Below are 26,145 nucleotides of genomic sequence, written 5' to 3' on the forward strand. Positions count from 1 at the left end.
ATGTGTGTGTGTGCGAGTGTATACCTGTCCTTTTTTCCCCCTAAGGTAAGTCTTTCCACTCCCGGGATTGGAATGACTCCTTACCCTCTCCCTTAAAACCCACATCCTTTCGTCTTTCCCTCTCCTTCCCTCTTTCCTGACGAAGCAACCGTTGGTTGCGAAAGCTAGTATTTTGTGTGTATGTTTGTGTTTGTTTGTGTGTCTATCGACGTGCCAGCGCTTTCATTTGGTAAGTCACATCATCTTTGTTTTATATATATATATAAAATAAATCCTAAACCTATACCAATTTCCTTGCTGAGGAGGAAACGTAATAATTTCTAAAGCTAGATAATAGTTTATTTTCCCTATTTTTCTGTATCTCTATTGGTAACTTAGTTCTTGGTCTTTGGCTGAAGGTAAGTTAAAGCCAGCATAGCTTACACTGCTTTCCAGCAACAGTTGTTCAGGTGGTTTACCTTATATGCAATTTGGCCTTTTTAAATCAGAAACGTGGACAAACAAAATTTTTAAAATAAAGTACGGACTTTCTGCTTCATCTGCAACTTTGTAGCCATAGTTGAAACATTTTTCTGTGTTCTTGATAGTATTTGACTTTCCATTGTTTCTTTTTTTCTACACTCTTGTGTTAGAGTGGTTCAGGCAGATTTAGTTAATGGCGGAACACGAAAAATTAATGTTGAAATTGTCTGCATCTTCCATTTATTAATGTTGCCAGCACATACTCATTTTAACAAATTACATAAAAATTTAGTTCAGGCATCTCATTACTATTTTCAACCTCTACTATTCCATTAAGTCTCACTAAACACTCTATTATATGACCCCTGTCACTGAACATATCACAACAAGTTCCCCTTTAGAAACCCTGTACAAGTATGTGCCTGGCAATAATGGCACCAAAACAAATGAAAAGAATACAAAGGATCAATTGATAATTACTACCAGTTTTAACATTTTTAATAATCAAACTTTAAACATATTTTTAATTATGTTCTTATATGAAATTAGGTTTCCAGGATTTTTCTATTGAACAGTCAAGTACATAATTTAACCATCATGGAAAACATGGTCCCACATGTCCATACGTGTTAGAAAGTTTTGAATGAAAAATGTGAAAACCTATAATCAGAATGGATTGTTACAGAAATCATCCCAATATGATACACACATATTACAAGCACCCAAAATGATTTTTTCCCCACACAAATGGGCCTCATTTATGCATCCACTACTAAATGTTGAACCTTAACAGAACTGAATTAGATTGCAGAACCACGCTAATGTAATAAAAATATGAAAAATCTCACGTATTGAAAACTACAGATGAACTTTTTGTTGTCCCATGTCTCAAAAACTAAAATGAACTGTCAGATACCCTAAGTCATGGCTCTCTATACTAAACTTTCTTTGTTGTTGTTGTGGTCTTCAGTCCTGAGACTGGTTTGATGCAGCTCTCCATGCTACTCTATCCTGTGCAAGCTTCTTCATCTCCCAGTACCTACTGCAACCTACATCCTTCTGAATCTGCTTAGTGTATTCATCTCTTGGTCTCCCTCTACGATTTTTACCCTCCACGCTGCCCTCAAATACTAAATTGGTGATCCCTTGATGCCTCAGAACATTTCCTACCAACCGATCCCTTCTTCTGGTCAAGTTGTGCCACAAACTTCTCTTCTCCCCAATCCTATTCAATACCTCCTCATTAGTTATGTGATCTACCCATCTAATCTTCAGCATTCTTCTGTAGCACTACATTTCGAAAGCTTCTAGTCTCTTCTTGTCGAAACTATTTATCGTCCATGTTTCACTTCCATACGTGGCTACACTCCATACAAATACTTTCAGAAACACTTCCTGACACTTAGATCTATACTCGATGTTAACAAATTTCTCTTCTTCAGAAACGCTTTCCTTGCCATTGCCAGTCTACATTTTATATCCTCTCTACTTTGACCATCATCAGTTATTTTGCTCCCCAAATAGCAAAACTCTTTTACTACTTTAAGTGTCTCATTTCCTAATCTAATTCCCTCAGCATCACCTGACTTAATTCTACCACATTCCATTATCCTTGTTTTGCTTTTGTTGATGTTCATCTTACATACTCCTCTCAAGACACTGTCCATTCCATTCAACTGCTCTTCCAAGTCCTTTGCTGTCTCTGACAGACATACAATGTCATCGGCGAACCTCAAAGTTTTTATTTCTTCTCCATGGATTTTAATACCTACTCCGAATTTTTCTTTTGTTTCCTTTACTGCTTGCTCAATATACAGATTGAATAACATCGGGGAGAGGCTACAACCCTGTCTTACTCCCTTCCCAACCACTGCTTCCCTTTCATGCCCCTCGACTCTTATAATTGCCTTCTGGTTTCTGTGCAAATTGTAAATAGCCTTTCGCTCCCTGTATTTTACCCCTGCCACCTTTAGAATTTGAAAGAGAGTATTCCAGTCAACATTGTCAAAAGCTTTCTCTAAGTCTACAAATGCTGGAACGTAGGTTTGCCTTTCCTTAATCTTTCTTCTAAGATAAGTCGTAAGGTCAGTATTGCCTCACGTGTTCCAGTATTTCTACAAAATCCAAACTGATCTTCCCAGAGGTTGGCTTCTACTAGTTTTTCCATTCGTCTGTAAAGAATTCGTGTTAGTATTTTGCAGCTGTGACTTATTAAACTGATTGTTCGGTAATTTTCACATCTGTCAACACCTGCTTTCTTTGGGATTGGAATTATATTCTTCTTCTTGAAGTCTGAGGGTATTTCGCATGTTTCATACATCTTGCTCACCAGATGGTAGAGTTTTGTCAGGACTGGCTCTCCCAAGGCCATCAGTAGTTCTAATGGAATGTTGTCTACTCCCGGGGCCTTGTTTCGACTCGGGTCCTTCAGTGCTCTGTCAAACTCTTCACGCAGTATCATATCTCCCATTTCATCTTCATCTACATCCTCTTCCATTTCCATAATATTGTCCTCAAGTACATCGCCCTTGTATAGATCCTCTATATACTCCTTCCATCTTTCTGCTTTCCCTTCCTTGCTTAGAACTGGGTTTCCATCTGAGCTCTTGATGTTCATACAAGTGGTTCTCTCGTCTCCAAAGGTCTCTTTAATTTTCCTGTGGGCAGTATCTATCTTACCCCTAGTGAGATAAGCCTCTACATCCTTACATTTGTCCTCTAGCCATCCCTGCTTAGCCATTTTGCACTTCCTGTTGATCTCATTTTTGAGACGTTTGTATTCCTTTTTGCGTGCTTCATTTATTGCTTTTTTATATTTTCTCCTTTCATCAATTAAATTCAATATTTCTTCTGTTACCCAAGGATTTCTATTAGCCCTCGTCTTTTTACCTACTTGATCGTCTGCAGCCTACACTACTTCATCCCTCAGGGCTACCCATTCTTCTTCTACTGTATTCCTTTCCCCCATTCCTGTCAATTGTTTCCTTATGCTCTCCCTGAAACTCTCTACAACCTCTGGTTCTTTCAGTTTATCCAGGTCCCATCTCCTTAAATTCCCACCTTTTTGCAGTTTATTCAGTTTTAATCTACAGGTCATAACCAATAGATTGTGGTCAGAGTCCACATCTGCCCCTGGAAATGTCTTACAATTCAAAACCTGGTTCCTAAATCTCTGTCTTACTATTATGTAATCTATCTGATACCTTTTAGTATCTCCAGGATTCTTCCATGTATACAACCTTCTTTCATGACTCTTAAACCAAGTGTTAGCTATGATTAAGTTGTGCTCTGTGCAAAATTCTACCAGGCAGCTTCCTCTTTCATTTCTTAGCCCCAATCCATATCCACCTACTACGTTTCCTTCTCTCCCTTTTCCTACACTCGAATTCCAGTCACCCATGACTATTAAATTTTCGTCTCCCTTCACTGTCTGAATAATTTCTTTTATTTCATCATACATTTCTTCAATATCTTCTTCATCTGCAGAGCTAGTTGGCATATAAACTTGTACTACTGTAGTAGGTGTGGGCTTTGTATTTATCTTGGCCACAATAATGCGTTCACTATGCTGTTTGTAGTAGCTTACCCACATTCCTATTTTCCTATTCGTTATTAAACCTACTCCTGCATTACCCCTATTTGATTTTGTGTTTGTAACCCTGTAGTCACCTGACCAGAAGTCTTGTTCCTCCTGCCACCGAACTTCACTAATTCCCACTATATCTAACTTTAACCTATCCATTTCCCTTTTTAAATTTTCTAACCTACCTGCCCGATTAAGGGATCTGACATTCCACGCTCCGATCCGTAGAACGCCAGTTTTCTTTCTCCTGATAACGACATCCTCTTGAGTAGTCCCCGCCCGGAGATCCAAATGGGGTACTATTTTACGTCCGGAATATTTTACCCAAGAGGACGCCATCATCATTTAATCATACAGTAAAGCTGCATGCCCTTGGGAAAAATTATGGCCGTAGTTTCCCCTTGCTTTCAGCCGTTCGCAGTACCAGCACAGCAAGCCCGTTTTGGTACTGTTAACATGACACTATACATTCTGTCTACATGTAGTTTTACTGATTTCTCATGCGATCCCTCCTTTTTGTACAAGAGGCCACTTCACATATTCATGGAACTTGCACACACATATAAATGTGTTGTTGATTACAGACAAATAAATAAATTATGTTTTAAATGAAAGAGAAGTGGCTGATAAAAGAAATGATTGAACTGAGTAAATTTTGCAGGACATTCCTAAAAATTAAATAGAAATGTTCTAGATTCTTTACAGAACGGTAAATATATGATGCAGAAATTATTGTGTGAGCAAACCCACACTTCCTTGTTAGAAAAATATTGAATTTTGTGTCATGAGAAAACAAAAATATACATTAGATATGAAATTTTTATAATGAAATGAATGCTAACAAGCACTACCATAGAATTAACACAACTTGCTTGAATTACCAACTTGCAGTAAAAGAAAAGTGAAATACATAAGAAATGGCAGTAGAATTTTTTTTTTTTGATACTTTTATTCATATTGATAATTTAATAAAAATTACGAGTACACTGCTCCAGAACCAAAATCAAATCCTGATTCTTCATTATGTCTATTCATGAGATACAGCTTTTACCTGCAAGCTAATTTGTGACATCTGTCACCAAGTATGATAAAATAATGGACCTTTTACACTGAAGGAGCTGGCAAAATATTCATGTCAGAGGACTGCTTGATTTAAATTCAGAATATCAAGTTGTGATATCTTTTAAAATAACAAGATAGAGATGTCTAGAAAAATACTTTCTGTTTATTGTAAAATGAAAGAAAGAATGACAGCATTCCTTTCTTACTATGATAAGCATTACTTGTGTATTACCATCTTTTGCAGACTCTGTCATAATCTGGTACTATCATTTGTATAGCCTGTTCTGAAAGACAATGATCAGTGATTCAGTAGAAAAGCGTGATTGAGTGGACTATGTGAGCTGACAGTGTTCCTTTCATTCATTTGCATATAATATATTTCTGATTATGTCTGGAACATTCTGTGATAACAGGCCATTAAGAAGTTTGTTTTGTGGATTTCACCTTTTTTATTTGAATGAGATACCTCATCATCTAAACATACTGTCACTTACAAGTTTTAATGTTATATTATGGAAAATTGAATTATTACACATACTCCCCAGTCAGTAGATTTGCTATCAGAGAACTCTTTCTGGTAGCACTCTCAACATAACTGCCTTTTCAGCATTGCTGCTTTGTCATACAGCACATCTACCTGTTGCATGTGTATTACACTCTGGGAACAAGAGGTCAATGTTAGTTTGTTGTTTGAACTTGCCTGTTACCAATTATGTAGTTAGAGAGTGTGGACATATCTTTAAGTAAAATGAGACACTGTGTTCAGTAGGGGTTGGAGTTGAAAAATGAAATTGTGAAGTGCTATGGATTGGAGCATTTTTTCATATAATCTGAATGGTTTGTACTGTACATACTTACTTTTATTTGTTGCAGCACTGGTTGAAGCTGGCTATCATAGTACAAATCCTTACCACAATTCAATTCATGCAACAGATGTCACCCAAGCCATGCATTGTTTTCTGCAGGAGGAGAAGGTACAAAGAACTTCTGTATTATGTTTATATCTTAAGCTAAAATATATATCTCAGAACTGTTGAAAACTGTACTGTCCATTGCATTTAGCCACTTTGAAGATTTGACTTCAGTCTATGGGAAATGAGGTTGCAGTTTAAAGAGCTGTCATGCTACAATTTCTAATTAGTTACTTACAAAATTTCTATATATTCTCTCTCTCTCTCTCTCTCTCTCTCTCTCTCTCTCTCTCTCTCTCATGTGTCTTATAGCATGAAAGTTCTTTAAACCTCTTAAACCTCAACCTCGTTGCATATGTGCGCACTTCTTTGTTTCTTTAGTAAAATAATTAGTTATCATTTTCCTTAAAATGCTATCTGTCTTGATCTTTCAAACAAATGCAACTTTCCACAGAAAATGTCCCCAATGTGTACAAGAATCAAGTATGAATTAGGATACCATATATAGAAGTTTCTAAAATGAATAATTACTGATAAGAAATCATATTTACTATCGGAGACAGTGGCGGATGGAAGACAAGGAAGCTGAGACTGTGTTCAAAATGGTTCAAATGGCTCTGAGCACTATGGGACGTAACAGCTGTGGTCATCAGTCCCCTAGAACTTAGAACTACTTAAACCTAACTAACCGAAGGACATCACACACACCCATGCCCGAGGCAGGATTCGAACCTGCAACCGTAGCAGTCGCGCGGTTCCGGATTGCATGCCTAGAACCGCGAGACCACCGCGGCCGGCGAGACTGTGTTACTACAAATCTTACGTACCTCTCAAAGAAATGTAACCATTGAGATCTTTTTACTTGTTGATTGTGTAATTTCATGTTTCATTATTAATAATGGAGAAAAACCACTAGGTAATTTGAATATGTATCAAACCACTAATTTTATATATTGAGTTGTGGCCATCATTAGTTATTTTGTCTCTGAAACAACTCATTGGCCACATGTGTGGGTAGACAGAAGGGCGTATCACTAAACTCTTCACCACTACTGATGGAAATGGATTAGTTTTAACAGCATTGCAAGGGACATGAAGTAGAAAGAAATTATGTGGGGTAAAAAGAAGTTCTGGAATTTGCATCCTGATTGATACTGCAAATTCCAGAAAAAAATAAGTTTATAAAACTGTAAAAATTATTGGAGAGAGAATGGCTAACTTGCACTTACTTCCAGGAAATGAAACTCCTATTACTGTCAATAGAAACATGTAAAATAGAAAAAAGTACTTCAGGTTTCAGAACTATTTCATTTTTGTTCTTCGGCAAGCAAAGAGGGATTGGCCTGTGAATATTGGGAAGGAAGGGGAAGGGTGGGGAATGGGCAAAGTAGGTGGTGACTGATACTATAGATCGATAGAGTCATCCCTGTGAAGGACGAATTGCTGCAAGAATTGGCCAAGTACAAGTAGGATTCTCACTCTGCAGGCTCTGTGCAAACTTGATTATGTATGTAGATGTAGCATTGACTTATAAGCTTAAATTTTTTACACTACCAAGGTACTGTAGACATTAGTATGTGACAAAAATTTCAATTTAATATGTCTTCCCACTACTGAGAGAAAAAGGTTTCTTAAAAGTCAGACAGATGGACAGACAACAGAATGATCCTATAAGGGTCCCATTTTTGCCAAGTGAGGCATGGAACCTTAGAAATGAAGGAATTTTTGGAAGAAAAATGAATTAATCTTTTATCTAAGAGATGGAATAATTATGTAGATGATTATCACTTCATTACACTAACTTTTGGAAGATTGTTAAATGTGTTGTCTCGTAAGTTACTGAAATGGTGGTTGAGCTAGCTTATTTTATGGACTATAAGACATTGTGGGCTATAAGATACACTGTAATTTTCAATCAGGTTTTTAAAAAATAACATTTTTATCATTTTTATGTCCGCCCCCTATAGCTGAGTGGTCAGCGCGACTGACTGTTTATTTATTTATTTATTTATTTATTCCATTTGATCTGATGGTACACAGTGTGTTACAGATGTTGGAAAATATCAGATAATATTGTTAACACATATTAACATATAGTATCATAATGTATTATATGGCAAAGATTGGTTAAGTTTACTTCACTCCATTGTTCAATGTTTTCAGTTTAATATAACAGTAAGATTACTGTTCTAGGTATTCATTTATAGAGTAAAAACAGCGACACAACAAATATGACTTCATGGCTTTGCTAAATTTTATGTTGTCTTCGATGGACTTAATACTATTGGGAAGATTGTTGAACAGTTTGGAGGCCCATGTGGAAAGCTCCCTTTTTACACAGTTGAGTGTTTGTATGTAAAACATGCAGATTTGAGTTTTCCTGTCCTTCCTAAGGGCCCAGGTTTGATTCAAGGCTGGGTCGGAGATCTTCTCCTCTCAGGGAGTGGGTGTTGTGTTGTCCTAATCATCATCATTTCATCCCCATCAACGCGCAAGTCGCTGAAGTGGCGTCAAATCGAAAGCATTGCACCTGTCGAACAGTCTACCCAATGGGAGGCCCTAGTCACATGACATTTATTTTATTTATCATTTTTATTATTAGATTGTAAAGCCAGATGAAAAAAATTCGTAGTTTATAAAACCTAACTGACATTTAAAATCCGTAAAAATCACCATCTTCTAGTTTTGGCCAGTTTGCATTCAGTCCTCTAATTGCACATTTAGCTTTCCTCAGTTATTTATTTATTTTTTCATCTCTTCCATACCAGCCCACCAATCCCAAATGGTTTCTCCTGTTCATGGAGGGCCGAGATGCCACTCGGCTGCTGTGTCTCTATGTTGTTCTGTATATTCTATTACTCTCAATTTATAGCCCACATCATATGAATCCTTTTTACTTTTTTCCATTACGAAAATAGTTACTAACAAACATTTTCTATTGTTACTGATAGCACACATCATTTTAAAATTCAAGTTCACTGGTGCTGTAGACTGCAGTTATATATCACAGGCTAGAAGTCTAGGTTTGTGATGATGGGGCTGGAGAGCGACAGTGTTAGCAAGTTTGTGAATCCCTGTAACTCATATTCATCACATTGGTGCACTGGTACTGCCAGTGTTGCCAGATAGGGATAGGTTTCCCACAGCATCGAATGTATGCCCATTTTAAGACTGGCAGGAAGTTTAAATCACACATTCGACTTTTTATAATAATTTTTAGTATAAGGTGCACCTGAATTTTGCAGTTTGCTGTACAAGGCAGAAAATTTAAAAATAAAAGTGAATTACTAAATATAATGAGGGATTTAAAGTGATAAGAGTGACATCATTCTATTTGCGGTTTCAAATAAAACCACATTAATTTTTGCTTCATAAAACTAGGTTTCTTATGTTCCCACACATAAAGTGCCTCGCGAAGTGTAAAAGTAGATGGAGTTCTGAGAAACCTACAGGAAAACCCACATACAATGTTTGAGTATCTGAGCATTTGGCTTTGCCAGAGGTCATGCCTAGTAACTAAAAAGTATATGGAGGAAAAAATGAGAACGTAAATATAGTGGAGATATGTGCAAAGAAGAAAAAAATCAACATTCCTGCACATAATTGTGGGAAACAATACAAATATAATAAGACAGTATAACCTGAAAAACTGTGAACAAAGGGTTGTCAGAAGAGGAAAGAAAATAAAATTACTCTCAGAGAGACACTTTCTATTGCAGGTAATGAAAAGAAGGTGGAAAATGGGATATAGGGAAAATGAAGAAGCAACAGTGTAGACTGATGAGAGGTTGTTCCATAGCAGGATTGTTGTGGATGACCATTGGCATTTAAAATGATTGGGAGCATTAGCCCAAGAATACAAGGAGATTAGTCACAAATATTTTTTAAACTGAAGTTGACTGGACCATGGCTCTTCAAATACAATCTGAAAAGTTCTAATGTTTCACTAATGGAATAACAGTTTGTCCATTTTTTAGCAACAAGATCCTCAGGGTCATTACCACTGTTTTAAAATAATGGTTGTTAAGAGACAAATGGAATAGGCAGATGGACTTCAATGAAAGAGTTGTAGAATGTTCTCCAGTAATGGCCAGGCTTTGACACTGAAGATGAAGGCATGCTGTAATTGGCTAGTGCAATTTGTGACAGGATGAAGGTCTATAGTGACCATGCATACGGGTTCAGCTGGCCACATCTTCCATGGTACGGCAGGGCAGAGACAATGGGCACTGCCTTTCTTTGGCAGCTGCTGGGCATTGGTAGCAGTGATGCTCCTATGACATCCAGGAAGTGTCCATGTCCTTACCTCGATGCAAAGTGCACCTCAAATGATCTCTTTACACTCTCCAGAGTTGTCTCCCAGAGCATGGTCACCCATCCAGTTGGTCAGCTCATATACCTCTCCTAGCCAACAAACAGCTGCAAAATACTAACACGAATTCTTTACAGACGAATGGAAAAACTGGTAGAGGCCAACCTCGGGGAAGATCAGTTTGGATTCCGTAGAAACACTGGAACACGTGAGGCAATACTGACCTTACGACTTATCTTAGAAGAAAGATTAAGGAAAGGCAAACCTACGTTTCTAGCATTTGTAGACTTAGAGAAAGCTTTTGACAATGTTGACTGGAATACTCTCTTTCAAATTCTAAAGGTGGCAGGGGTAAAATACAGGGAGCGAAAGGCTATTTACAATTTGTACAGAAACCAGATGGCAGTTATAAGAGTCGAGGGACATGAAAGGGAAGCAGTGGTTGGGAAGGGAGTAAGACAGGGTTGTAGCCTCTCCCCGATGTTATTCAATCTGTATATTGAGCAAGCAGTAAAGGAAACAAAAGAAAAATTCGGAGTAGGTATTAAAATTCATGGAGAAGAAATAAAAACTTTGAGGTTCGCCGATGACATTGTAATTCTGTCAGAGACAGCAAAGGACTTGGAAGAGCAGTTGAATGGAATGGACAGTGTCTTGAAAGGAGGATATAAGATGAACATCAACAAAAGCAAAACAAGGATAATGGAATGTAGTCTAATTAAGTCGGGTGATGCTGAGGGAATTAGATTAGGAAATGAGGCACTTAAAGTAGTAAAGGAGTTTTGCTATTTGGGGAGCAAAATAACTGTTGATGGTCGAAGTAGAGAGGATATAAAATGTAGGCTGGCAATGGCAAGGAAAGCGTTTCTGAAGAAGAGAAATTTGTTAACATCCAGTATTGATTTAAGTGACAGGAAGTCATTTCTGAAAGTATTCGTATGGAGTGTAGCCATGTATGGAAGTGAAACATGGACGATAAATAGTTTGGACAAGAAGAGAATAGAAGCTTTCGAAATGTGGTGCTACAGAAGAATGCTGAAGATTAGATGGGTAGATCACGTAACTAATGAGGAAGTATTGAATAGGATTGGGGAGAAGAGAAGTTTGTGGCACAACTTGACCAGAAGAAGGGATCGGTTGGTAGGACATGTTCTGAGGCATCAAGGGATCACCAATTTAGTATTGGAGGGCAGCGTGGAGGGTAAAAATCGTAGAGGGAGACCAAGAGATGAATATACTAAGCAGATTCAGAAGGATGTAGGTTGCAGTAGGTACTGGGAGATGAAAAAGCTTGCACAGGATAGAGTAGCATGGAGAGCTGCATCAAACCAGTCTCAGGACTGAAGACCACAACAACAACAACAGCCAACAAATTATTGTACAACATCCTTTGTTAAATATTTTGTATTGGCCACAACTCTTACAGTTGGAAGACCACATACAGCTGCTAAAGGAGGTATTTATAATAAGCATCCCTCACATCGCAAACTACATGATGTCCCACATCCTGCAGACTGGTTTCTTTGTCATCTCTACCTTCGTCTGGAAAGGTCTTCTTATCTCCAGTCTGACTATGTGTGTTTGTGTCTGCACCGCTTCCACTCTTCTCAACAGTAAAAAGACGCAGGGTGTCATGATTTTTACACTCCTTCAGTGTTTGCATGTCCATGACTATAACTGAAGACGCAGGAATATGTGGCAATAATTGTTGTGTAAACCACCTTTTGAAAACTCTGTGCGTCATTTCACAGTTCTAATCTTCAGAATTCTTCACCTTTTACGCCTTAAAAGTCAGCTTACCCTGGGGAATAAAGCCAGTATCTGCTGATCTGACATGAAGCACTATAATTCTGCTACCCTTACCAACAGGAACTTTTGATCCACCACACCCATTGCTCATTTTCCAGCACATAGCCCTTGCGTGGTTCTGATTAACAGAAGTTTAATCTAAGTAATAAATTCAAGATGTGCCAGCTTTTCTGATCTCCTGTGTTGTTCTCAAAAATACAGTCCTCTTAGCTACAATATCACTTCATTCCATTAATGATATCCTACTGTCATTCGTTTTCCGATACCTGACCCCATGTCTTTCAGTATCCTCAACATGGTCCATTTGTTTCCGTTAAAATTTTCAGCTTCTTTCATACGTGAAACTAGTTTCTCTGCTGTTGGATACTCGCCTTCAGCATACATGCTGAACACTATGCGACGCAAAACGTTTTTCGCAGAATCATCTAGCTCACCCACTTCTTTTTTGCGGTTGTGTTGTTTCCCTGGTGATTTAGAAACAGCTGAGGTGGAGGCTTGCATAGACATCTTAGCTTCACTGGGTATTCTCTGAACAGTGCTCAAACCAACACAACAGGCTTCAGCTGTCTGCTCCTGGCATTTGGCAATGGCGCGACCCACGCCTTGTGCCGGCGTGGATTCAGCGGAAGATTCTCTCTTAAAGTATTGGTACACATGGAACACTATTCCTCTTGTCTGTTTGTGTAGCACTTGGTGTGATTGCATACCACCACTCATAATGAACACTATGAAGGCAGTCAGCACTCGGCATGGAACACTATGACTGAAATAAAAAGTTAGAACTTCCAAACACAGCACGACCCACACAGAACAAAGACAAGAATGTCACTGGCACGCGATTGCCTTTGAGTCACATGGTACACTGCTGCATGCTTCTGCGCATCCAACCCTCACCCACCTTCGTAGCTGCTCTCGACTCTAGTCTTGTATAAATTCTTCTGTGCTTTGTCCTGGCAGACGTAATAGGCAAACTGTTATGTTTCTTAGGGAATCATGCACAAAATAGAATGATATGTACACAGTAAGTTTCTGAGAAACATTGACAGTATCAAGGCATTTTTAAGAGGTGTACTGTCTCAAGTTATATGAGCCCTGTCTTCATTTTATGACATGTAATAGGCCTGCTCCACAAGACCTCTTTTGAACCAACCAAGAGAAACTCTTTAGGTTTGATGTCAATACGCAGTTAGGCATGAAGCTCAGTGCCATGTCAAGCTGCATTACATTACCTTGTAACTCTCTGTAGACTGAAGGTAATGGGTGATATTATTTTAGGAGACTGGCTGGCAGTTGGGAAAAAAGCCATTGCTGCATTAATGTTAGGGGTAGTCATTGATATAAAAGAAGGTTGTGGACTGTGAATATTCTGAAAATAGCCATGTTATGCAAGGGTTGATTAATGACAGTAATAATAACAATAATAATAATAATAATAATAATAATAATAATAAACTTAACCAGACATAACATCTGAGAAAGGAAAGAAATAATAATAATAAGAATTATGCAGCATAGAAAAGTGGTATTACTGATAATGGAGTTCATCCTTTGACTAACAAGTGTATCAATCTGCGCTTAAAAAGATTTTTGTCAAGGGTACTTCATGTTATTTAACGACCAGTTACGGTTGCTGATTTAATGTTTTCACATAAAATATTCATCAATTACAAAAACTAAAAATTCGTATCTATCAGAGATGTTTCAGCAGTAAACAGTGATTCAGTTTTTATGTCCACTCCAGATTAGTTAAAATTTAACAAGAGCTTCATTACAAAAGTCTTGTCCTTATCCATTGTAAGTATATTCATGATTAGATATTCTGTGATCAGGTCAAAGTTCTCTTTATTATTTTGCAATGCTACGAGGGTTGTTCAATAAGTAACGTGTTTTCTCAGAAGATATTTGTTGCTAAGTGTCAGAATTTGGTGACAATATACATCAACATGTCTTGTATCCTATTTTTCTACGTACTCTCCATCTAATTCTATGGCCGTATGTCAATGTTGTGGAAGAGCATGTATTCCCTGTTGGTAAATGTTCTTGTCCTTTAGGCATAGCCACATTTTCACTTCATGACTGACACTCTTGTCATCTTCAAAGTGTGTTCCACATAGATAATCTTTAAGCGGCCCAAAGAGATGGAAGTCTGAGGGTGCCAGGTCTGGACTGTAGGGTGGATGAGGCAATGGTGTCCAACCCAATTTGGCGATATGTTCCCGGGTTCTCAGACTTGTGTGTGGACATGTGTTATCATGTTGAAGCAAGACTTCTACTGGATTTTTGTACAATTGAACACATTGGAAATGGTTCTTGAGTTTATTCAGAGTCTTCATGTATGCCTCTGAATTGATGGTTGACCCTCTTGGCATTATATCCATGAGAACAACGCCATCACTTTCCCAGAGGACTGTCACCATGGCTTTTCTGGTAGAGGGAGTTGTCTTGAATTTCTTCTTTTGTGGTGAAAGAGGTTGTTGCGACTCCATGGACTGCCGTTTTGTTTCCGGTGTAAAGTGATGCACCCAGGTTTCATCCCCTGTAACAGTCTCTGACAGAAAGGCCTCTCCATCATTCTCAAAATGCTCTGACAGTTCAGATGAAATGGCCTTTCTTTGAATCTTGTGGTCCACTGTGAGCATTTGTGGAACCAATCGTGAGCCCTATTTAGATATCCAAGAGCCTCCATCATTGCAGATGCACTTCCAATTATGACCGACAACTGTAGAGCCAGTTGTCGAGTTGTGATGTGCTGGTCAGCTCAAGTAATGATGTTTGCATGTTTCAGCATGTCTGGAGTGTGGCTGTGACAGGACATCCTGAGCATTGCCGTTCAGGGAGCACTGTTTCTACATTTCCTGAGGCTGTAACTTTCTTTACCCATCTTTACCACTCCAAATTGAGCTGTTTCTGTGATGTCAATGGCAGCCTACATGAAGCATGGTAATTTTATAGTCCAACTGCTGCTATTCTTTGACCTGTGGTGTGGGATGACACAAAATGTTGTAGGGTGTCCATTACCTTTTTTTGGATGACAGGTGCAGATGTGAAGGGGTGCTTGATAAACAATATGGCAATACTCCATTGTGGTGGTTAGATGTTGTCAACTGGAACATTGACAATTAGTGTGGCTGGCCTGACATTCCCATTTCACTGTCTTACCTGAATGCCCCACAAATTCAGATATTGAGTGATTCGACCAGTCACCCAAATGAAGACGCACTGTGAGGCTGTTCTCAAACTCTGTCAGGTGCTGATAGTGCCATCTTAAGTGAGTATGCAGCATTTCCATGTCCTTCACAGTGATAAATCAGTATCTGACACTGTTCATACTCCTTATATACCCTACCAGGCCTGGTAACAACATGAAACATGAACAACTCTAATTCATTCTGGAAACTATTCTACTTGTCTGAGAGAATTGCAACTCTGATCATTGACGTACATGCTAATGCTGTGTTTATGTACAAAGTTACATTGTCACCTGACCATGTCTTCTGGGTGCTTCATTTTTTGTTGCACAGTGTATATAAATACCTACTGTATGGAGCAGTACATTAAATAAGTCAAGGCAACCACTCACCTATAGCAGATCGAAGTGTGTAGCATAGAAACACTTACCAAGAAACAGCTTTCATAGTAGCTTTAGAGCACAAGCACTTTTTCAAGCAACACACACACACACACACACACACACACACACACACACACACACATGCACACGCACACAGAGAGAGAGAGAGAGAGAGAGAGAGAGAGTGTGTGTGTGTGTGTGTGTGTGTGTGTGTGTGTGTGTGTGTGTGTGTGTCAGTCAGTCAGTCTCATGGCCATAGCGAAGCGAGACTGATTGGACTCTCACAATCCCTATAGTCTAAACCTCTCTTACCTGTTCCCACTGTCTCACATTACATTCACACTTCTCTCTTCTGTCCACACCATTACTTCACTTTCAGATTGTGCACTGCCCCCTCTCCCTTCTCACACCCCTCCCTTTCTCCTTCATCTTGACCTTTCTCTTGACCTTTCTCTCTTTACCCCCTTCCTCCTCCCCCCCCCCCCCCCCCACACCTCTCTTCCTCTTCCTACTCCCCCCTCTCTTGCTCTCCTCTTCTCCCTTCATCTCTTTTTGCTCTACCATCTTTACTCTTTTTGCCCTTTTCTATAGCCAGAGCATCATCTGTCTGAAGACCTGCCTCTTTCCTGCTACCCCATCCTTGCACCCTTCTCTGTCTCCTCCCCACCACCATCAGCTCAGGCAACTGCTTTCAGTAATCGGATATCAATAATCAGCGACCACAAGAGTCTGCATTTGTGTGCCTATGTGGTTTTGTGTGTATTGAGCTTTTGCTGGAGAAATAGCTATTGTCCGAAAGCTAGTGTCGATGCTGTTTTCTGTTATGTGTTTCTGTGCTCCACACATTGATCTGCTGCAGGTGAGTGGTTGCATTTCTCTTATTTTATTTAATATTTTGTTCCACATCCTAGAAGCATAAAACTTTCATTTATATTTTTCTCTTTCAGTTTTCTCTATAATGTTAGCACCATCACTCCAATGAACTTTCGGCCTATGAAAAACTGTTGATATTGCATGTACAGCATAAGCCAAATACAGTTTTAAACATTATCAGCCATTTATCAGTGAGCATGTCAGTTCAAAACTGGTAACAGCACCAGTGGCAGCTGGTGCTCACTGTCGTTGGTCAGTCATAGATAAAAAGTTAAACTTTATGACTGAATTGTTTTGAATTGTGTGTTATATAACCTTCATTTATGTTGTTCTGCATGAATAACACTAGAAAAGTAGTATATATGCTAATAATACAGTTACATATACAGACATAATCCATGAAATACTGTAGCTAATAATAAAGTACTCAAGATTTTTTTTTCCTTTTATGAGTACAGTATTGCAGTTAGTTAATGTGCAACTAACCGCTTGTTTGTAGCTTCTCTTCCATGCTTAATGACTTACAGGGTATTTTTAGCAAACAGTGTACTTTATTCATTTTAAAATCACTGGAATAATATTAAGTTTAAATCACTTAGCTCCAGAATATGGAAAATTCAAGCTGTGGTCAGAACTGTACCAAGGCCACGGCGAGATAGGCCCCTGCTGAGGACATAAGCATAGAGGGGACACAAAAACTACCTCATGAAAAAAAAAAAAACAAGAGATAGTGGGATGGTGTAAGAATTAACTGGGAAAGGCACATGAATTCTCTTGCCCCTTGTGTTCCTATCTTCTGCGTGAGAGTAGTAGTCTTTACTTCGGCACAAAACTGAAAATGCACACTGTTGTCACAGTGTCATTCCATCGAAGTGGCACATAATGAAATGACTACTGCAGAACATGACTCACTTGGATTATGTGTTAAGAGTGTGCTTCCTTCATATAGCTGCTGCCTTCTATCTTGTGTTCAACAATGGAGGTTTTGCTGCTGCTTCTCTATAGTATTTTAGGACCTCATAGGTTGGCCACCGGATCATGAAGTAAATAATATGCTGTTTAACCAGAGGCTTCATAATTTTGCCAGTTTCTGGTAATCGAGGACTGAAGTGAAACTGTTTTAGCGAGATTGCTTCAAAATATTTGACAGAATAAGAAGTGAAACGGGAACAAACATTTCTTTTAAAAACCATTTCATCTCACTTTAATTTCCTGTCAGAAAAGTGTTAAATGAGAGCTCTACATCTTATTTTGAGAAATATGTAGCGTATTTTGGTGCCATATATAACAGAAACATCGATACAACATAGCTAATTAACAAAATAGCTGTTGTCTGATTCCAGTAGGAAGAGGTGATCAAGAGCACTGACACAGATTCCAATTTGGATGTTTTTAATTATTATTATTATTATTATTATTATTGTTTTTATTTTTTGAAGTATGGGTTATCAGAAGCTTATCCAAACACTGAAATAGCTTTGAAGATATTCATGGCAATTTCAACACAATTTCAGCAAATGGAGGGTGATAAGTAGAGACCAGATTATATTATAATTAAAACCTTAAAATATGCAGGCAAATATGGGTGAAAAGTATTGAAATATGCAAGATCAAATAATATAAAGAACATGGTAGTTACTGCACCCATTATATCTCAGTCAAACCTGTGCGTATCAATTATGAGGAAGAGCACTGACCACATGAAAAATCAGTACATTTAGAATGCTGAATTCATTTTCTGAATACTTTGTGGTAGAGCTTAGGAAGGGGTCTTTCGGAGATTATTTTCTAAAAATTTGCAAAATGGGGACGCGTACCATGTTTCAAGAATTGCTCGTTCTTTGCTATTGTTGTCGGTAACAAGTGGACGTGATGCAGGTGGTCACAGTGAAACAGTCAATATGTACAGAACCAACTTTGAAAAACTCTGTAATATTTTATTTCAGAAAACAACATACAATCATGAACTTTTTTGAACAGCATTAACTTTAAATTAATACTATTCAACCAAAACATCATTTACAATTTATTTTACATTTCTCTACTATTGTACACATAAACTAACAAGTTCTGTTCCAAATGTTTGGTAGTAAGATTATGTCTTCGATCATTCGAAACATTTTAATAAGCAGAAAAGGACCATTCTACATCAACTGAGGTAACTGGGCAGTGTTTGAATTTGGATGCTACATTGGCACTTATTGTTTCTGGTAAAAGTTTACCTGTCCCATTAACAAAACTATCAATTTGGCACAAGGGTTTGAAGCCTGAGTTATTGTTTAAAATCTTTCCAAACTCTTCTCTAAGTTTTCTTGGGACTACCTCTGGCGATGAGGAGTTCATTAGAACAATTTTATTCATTATCTGCATAGTTTCATTCAATGCCAAATATTGTCTTTCAAGCTTTTTAGTACTTGCAGGTAGATGGGGAAAAATGAGTGCTAATCACAGCAATGTCTTTTTTAATACAGGAATCATTAAAAGTGTCCTTGTACTGCAAACTGCCGAAGCCTCTGCACTATCGAAGTCATTTAACGCCCCTCTAATGGCCTCAAAATGTTTATTGTAAAACAACACAGTTTCGAACCACGTACCCCAACGAGTTGCCATTGGTTTGGGAGGTAAAGGCACATTTGATAGTTTTTCTTTGTAGGTCTTGATGTGAGGAGCCTTTAGAAACACTGTCTTTGTGGGTGAAATCATTTTATTTACATTCATAAACGTGGAACATACTTCTACAGCAAGGCGATACAATCCATGAGCAAAGCATGTCACATGAATCAAATTGGGATAAAATACTCGGAGGGAGCAGCATCTGAAATAAACACAAACACCGTTTCATCTGCAGAAGATTCTGGAAATATTTTTCTAATACCCTCATTCACAAATCTGGTGATCATAGAATGATTTACTTTTTCGAGTTCTTTGCAGGCCGCTAAATAGGAAGAAGGAGGCTCTTCTTTCAAAGCACCAACAATTAAATCTGCAGTGTAACAGCCACGGGTGTCTGTAGCAACTGAAATCCAGATAGTGCTGTCCTTGAGTTCGTTGTGTATTTCTTCCAGAACATTTACATAAATTGTCGGTATGTAATTTTTTTGCAATGTTGATTCATCTGGTACATTTTGATTTAAGCAGTATTTGAGCAGGAAGCATTTGAGGATACGGTTTTTAAGTTTGTGTAGAGGAATATTGCCTGCAGCGAATGCTTCATGTAGATCCATGTTACGCTGCCTTTTTTGGTTACCTTTGGATAAATCCCTGCTACTGCAATTTGATTTTCTCAGAAGTTGTTGTCATGGTGCTTTCTTCTGCCTTCCTGTGATATGAAGGTTTGCCTTGACATGCTGGTTTATTTGAAACTTTTTCTGCATGAAACGTTTTTATTGCAAACTCAACAATATAAAACAATTCCATCATATGTAAATGTTCCAGGATGGTCAGCTATCCACAAAACGATGTTTCTTTTTTTGGGTGGCATCGTGCTCAATGCGTTACACACTACACATCGTAAACGCATTCAACTGTGTACAAGTAAATAGACAGCTAAACTGAAACAATAGACATGCAGCTAAAAACTTGTGTAGTTTAGTTTAATTGTTGCTGACGCCTGTGGCATGACAGTAGGGGATTAACGAGGGGTGCGGACGCAGGAGCATTGACTCTCTCTGCCTGTTCCTGTTCCTCTTCTGTAATGATTTTGCTAGGCAGTGGCCTCTTGGTTGGTGAAAGCACACAGTACTAGGTCGTGGTTAGTCTGTGAGACATCAAAACTAGATCAAGCTAGAGACTGCCCAGCAAAATTTTTAAAATATTGTAAGCACAGAGCGAAAATATGCATCATTACTAGTTTTTAGTTAAACTATGCGAGAACTGGTGAAAAGCAGCCAAAAATGCAAATGCATATGAAACATGCAAATGTACCTAATCTGGTCTCTAGTGATGGAAATGCCATGTGACTAGGGCCTTCCGTCGGTGAGACCGTTCGCCTGGTGCAACTCTTTCAAGTTGATGCCACTTCAGTGACTTGCGTGTCAATGGGGATGAAATGATGATGATAAGGGCAATGGAACACCCAGTCCCTGAGCAGAGAAAATCTCCGATCCAGCTGGGACTCGAACAAAGGCCATTAGGTATGACATTCTGTCGCGCTGACCACTCACCTACCAGGGCAGACATCTCTAGTGATAATTAACTACTTAAGGTCGAGTATAGGTGAAGCAGAAAGTCAAATTCCACTGTCTTGTCGACATAATGACACAACTGCTAAATTTGGCTTCAGTGACATCATTATTGAGTGTGCTGTGCTGCAGGCAAGGAAATGGAAAGTAATATTGTAACAGGAACACGATTCCTGGAAAGGAATGTTTTCTCAGCACTTAATTACAGCCCCAATACTTTCATTTTCTGTTAATGATTCATACACTGTTCAAAATTTAACTGGAACAAATGAAATCTGTCCTTATACATCATGATAAAATGAATACACAGTAACTGGCACAACAGTAAGACTTTCAGGTCTGTAGAAAGTTTGTACAATTCATAATTTATTTACTACACTGATGCATTTAATTTGTGGTGTGCAATATTTTTCATCATTATAGCTTATTTATATTTTTGCAATAATGCTTCATTTTTGTTAAATGCACCTTAAAAAATAGAACATTTCCCTAGGAAAAATTGCAGGGAGGTAATGTTTCATGGGGTAGGGGTTGAGTGAGGCAGCTGAAGCATTTCTGTCAGAGTGTGCAGAATCACATTGATGTGGCTCTACAGCCCCAAGCTGGTTGGCCCCAAATGTTGTGTATATATGGGGACAGGGAGAGGAGAGAGACAGAGTGTTCATGGGAGTGTGGGAAAATGGGGCTGTGTATGAGATGGTCCATCCAGTGGGTCCACCTGAGGTGCCCATAAGTGTCTGTCTGCAGGGAGCAGTGGAAGCTAGGTCTAATTACATATGGTGTCTGTCACTCATATGACACCAAAATTATATGATACTCAAACTGTCTTACACAGTACTGAAAAAATATACAGATTATAATTATATTACAAAATTTCTGGTGGGGCCGGCCCTAAGAACTAGCCGTCCATGAAAAGCGATATCTACATTTAATATAACAATAGCTGGTTGTTGTTTTCACTTTTTTGTACGGATTAACCTGTTATAGAAAAATGTTTAGGAACACCCAACCCCTCCCTGTCTGCTCCATTACACACCCACCAGTTATTCACCCTAATGCCCTTCGTTAATACTTTGACAGAAATATTGTCTAGTTCAGCTATTTTTATAGAACTACGCTGCTCTTATTAAGCAACATATGCCTATTGAAGATTAGTCTTTTCTGCTGAATTCAATTTACTATTGACGTACAACATTTTTACACAGGCTTCAGAAGGTCATACAACATTTTTATAACACAGACTTCAGAAGGTTTCTACAACAAGCACTCACTCATTCACTCACAGCAGTCACTTGTGATGATCTTTCCAGGGAATACATAATGCTTTCACTTTTCATTTACCTTGCAGTTATTTGCAGCATCACTGTAGTAGTATTTGTACTCAAAATGAGTAGCATTCTGCTCAGAAATTCAACTGGGGCTTTAAGGATAATGTGGCATGAAGGGCATGCCACCTACAAATTTGTACGTCATAAGGGTAGCTCATAAGAGAATGTGCTTTATTTTTCTAAAACTCTGAGGAATGTAATCAGGCAGTCATATTCTACATAACTGATATTTTAACAGCATGGTCTCCCACTATCTCAAGACAAACTATGACTGAAGCTGACTGTGAGATCTATATTAACAGCAGCATAACTGTGAATTATTATTCTGAAGATACCAGTGTAGAAGTTAAACTCACAGTTGACTACAATTGTGTTTGTTGTTTTAACTATGGTTGCTGGCTGAGATTATACAAAGTCTACACCCAGCTTTAATTTTAATAAAGTGAACAAAGGGCCTTATACATAATTAAAGAGAAACCTTTGTTTTTTTGTAGAGCACATGTTGCATTGATGTATATTGGGTGCCTCTTTCTAAATATTGTCCCAATATTTCTCAGTAAAGGTAAACACCCAAGTGGTTGAATAAACTGTTGTGTGATGAGTGAAACTGGATTAGCAGACTAAGAGTAGATGGATGAGGATGAGCAGCAACAATCCAGCACTTAATTCCAGCTGCTAAAGAGTGTGGGTGTGTGCACGCACGTTCACAAGCACACGTGTGTGAGTCAGAGAGAGAGAGAGAGAGAGAGAGAGAGAGAGAGAGAGAGAGAGAGAGAGAACATCTCTACATAGTGTTATAATGCTAGCTGAGACATTATCTTTAGGGCAATGACCAAAAGTGCCTGAACATTCTGATGGAATTGCTGATTCTTTGCCAGAGCACTGCCTGAAGTGTCGATTCTAGTATCTCCCATCAGTTGTGTTACTTCCTCCTGATGAGCACAGTGAGGCCACATGCTGCAGAATGCTGTCTGGAACTTAAAAACAGCATTAGCATTGTAATATGACAAGTGATTCTGAAAATTTAGGGGAGAAGAGTATTGTTTAATGTCTGGAGTTCCAGATGGTGGGGACCCTATGGTGACATTCCATTGTGACTGAGGTTCATTGTCCTTTAAATTTGAGAAGAATGGCTGAATGGGGAGTCAGATTTAGATTTTAGAGTGTACAGGATAGCTCCTGTCATATGTAAGGTTTTCTGGTGTCTGCTGTGTATGGAATGAGCTCCACTTACTCACGTAAGTTGAATTGCAGCAGTATTATTTGATTATGATGCTGGATAATCATACCTAATGGTGTCTGGACATCCACTGTATGGGGCTCATGCATCACGATGATGGTTCCTGCAAATGGACTCATGATATTAACTTAAGTATCTGGTACATATTTTAAATTGTATTCATGTATCATCCTACATTTTAAATTAGAGAGTCTGAGTGCTTTGTTTTTAAGTGGTGTTAGCCATGAGGTGAAGTTCTATCTAGCTGCTACCTGGTAGTTGGTGAAAAATTTGCATTCCTGTGCTAGGTGCTCAATGTTGTCATTGATACTGGACCACTAACAATAGTGAGTAGTCAGCTACTCTGTCCCTATTATACCTCATTTGACTCACATAAGTTGACTGAAATAATACCTAACTGTACCAACAGATGGTGTTACTGGTAAAATACAGGGTGACGACTGGATCAGTTGCCTGTCACATTAAAGCCAAAACCTACCCAAAATGCATGAATGCAAGGACTGTCTGCAACACTAAGGCATGGCTGCTTCAGTCATTCTGTGATATCTTGTACCCTGTCAGAGCTGGGTGAGCCTAATGAAACACAATGTACTGAAGACTGTATCAGTATAAAAGTCACTTAATGTATACATGGTGGCAGAACCTCCTCTTCATTCTGGGAGAAAGTTCATTAATTTATGGACAGCATTTCTGAAATGAATAGTCAGATCTTTCTGACTGCCTATGGGAGGGGAGTACTCTGATGCCACCGGCCGGTGTGGCCGAGCGGTTCTAGGCGCTTCAGTCTAGAACGGCGCGACTGCTACGGTCGCATGTTCGAATCCTGGCTCGGGCATGGATGTGTGTGATGTCCTTAGGTTAGTTAGGTTTAAGTAGTTCTAAGTTCTAGAGGACTGATGACCTCAGATGTTAAGTGCCATAGTGCTTAGAGCCATTTGAACTCTGGTGCCATTTTGTGATAGTTCTTTGGTAACCACGATGGCTTCCCTGGTGTGGAAAGAACAAAGCTAGGAGCCGACACGAATCCCACCTATGTACTGTTTTGCATGTGGTACAATAAATGAAATGGGTGTCATTTTGATGGAGTTGGTGGAGGAACAAATACAGCTGCAACAAGCAGAATAAACTTAATGCAATAGATAATCTTAAGTGATTTTTTTAGTCTGGTGATGAGACACAATTGGATGGCTGCTTATGATGTCCCAGATAAGTACTAGCTGAAAAAATAGGTTAAGAAACACCACTTTGACTGGCTTCGTGAGAGATGTATGAAACAGTTGTTCAGTGTCTGCCATTTGGTCTTCTTTTATGACCCTATAGTGGTTATGTTGTCTAAATAGTTCAACAACATCGAATGTGGTACATTATTTGTTACAGGAACCTGTGAAACATTGATAAAGAACTGAAAATTCCTAGGAGATGCCACAGGCATTGATACAGGACTGGATAGCTGTATACTGTTGGGAAGCTTCACCCAATTGCTATTAAGATGGAAGCTACAGAGTGGCTTCTGCCTGATCTGTATTCAAAAGACATTGTCCTCAAGAAAATTTAGTCAGAAGCTTTTAAGATGAGTGAAATCGATACTTTGTGTTGGGCATTAATTAGCTTTAAAGTGCCCATAAGTCTGAGTTATTCCATCCTGCTTTTTAATCAGAACACGGAGGTTCTCCGTTGACTAGAATTTATCTGTGTTGATACATGTAGATTCTAGAGATGATGAAACTGTAAATTTATGGGGTCCCTTGACACAAAACAGAATGAGCATTCCACTGGTGGAATTTGGCTCTACACCTGACTTCAACACAGTTTAAGCCTGAAAACATTTCAGACAGCTCAGGCTATATGTAAAGCTGTTGGAGATGAACTGTGTTGACTATGGCATGATATGTCTATATTTGCCATAGAATACCTAAATTTTTTTATGTATAATCAAGCATGAAAGGGGAATTGCTTGTTCTGTAGTTGTTACTATGTAGCGTTGTGACTTACATTTTATATTGTTTGAGATGTGTTGTTTATGATACAAACACTGTAATTCACATGCTACAATTAAAAATAGCTCTACATTCAAAATTACAGTTATGACAATTGGAAATAACATTAATAGTCAGAGGAGAAAACATCCTTAGAAAATATTATGTGAACCAAACACAAGAAAAGATAATTACGAATATGGTTTGCTAAGACATTGTTCACCATTTGCCAAATGTCAGTCTTTACTTTTGTGTTATGCTTTTATATATACCTTTAATTTAGTAAATTTCAAGAAAGTTTATGCTTAAAATGAAGATGGACAACCAAGCAGGAAAAAGCAGCAACTTCACATATTGTTTTATTTTAGTTCAGTAGATGAACAAATGTGGTTGATATGGCTCAAAATATTTGTAGATTGGTGGTGAGAGTGCCACTGGTAGACAGCAGGACAAGAAAATGGTTCTGCCATTTCTAAGAGGGGTGTTTTTTTTTTTTTTTTTTTTTTTTTTTTTTTTTTTTTTTTTTTTCCCCCGAGTCCATTTCACTTGAGAAAATGCCACTGTGCCGACATTTGAGTATTAAACCATTATATGTTCAGAAATATAATGTATGGTTACCGCAGGGCAGAAATGAAAATCTAAAAACATCAGCAGGAGGATTTGTGTGTATCTTCATGCTCATTATCAGTTAAGCAGAACTGCCATTCATGATAATTGATTGTGCCTTACATGAAAAATAATGAAAAAGGAACGCCAAAACCTTAACAAAAAGAAACTTTTATCCAAAAAAATTAATTTATTCCACATATGACAATGAATTCACTTGATATGATACAG

The 26,145-nt window shown here is 38.4% G+C and overlaps 1 protein-coding gene across 4 annotated transcripts in view; it reads left to right on the forward strand.

Moving 5' to 3' along the window:
* Nucleotides 1–26,145, forward strand: part of LOC124612260 (cAMP-specific 3',5'-cyclic phosphodiesterase 4A-like) — a 329,771-nt gene that overhangs the window by 88,867 nt on the left and 214,759 nt on the right. For all 4 annotated transcript variants that reach the window (XM_047140347.1, XM_047140348.1, XM_047140349.1 and 1 more), the window contains exon 4: nucleotides 5,981–6,081. In XM_047140347.1, the coding sequence (XP_046996303.1) occupies nucleotides 5,981–6,081 (101 nt within the window). The remainder of the gene's footprint in view (nucleotides 1–5,980; nucleotides 6,082–26,145) is intronic.

This window comes from Schistocerca americana, chromosome 4 (genome assembly GCF_021461395.2).
Source record: "Schistocerca americana isolate TAMUIC-IGC-003095 chromosome 4, iqSchAmer2.1, whole genome shotgun sequence".
NCBI lineage: Eukaryota > Metazoa > Arthropoda > Insecta > Orthoptera > Acrididae > Schistocerca > Schistocerca americana.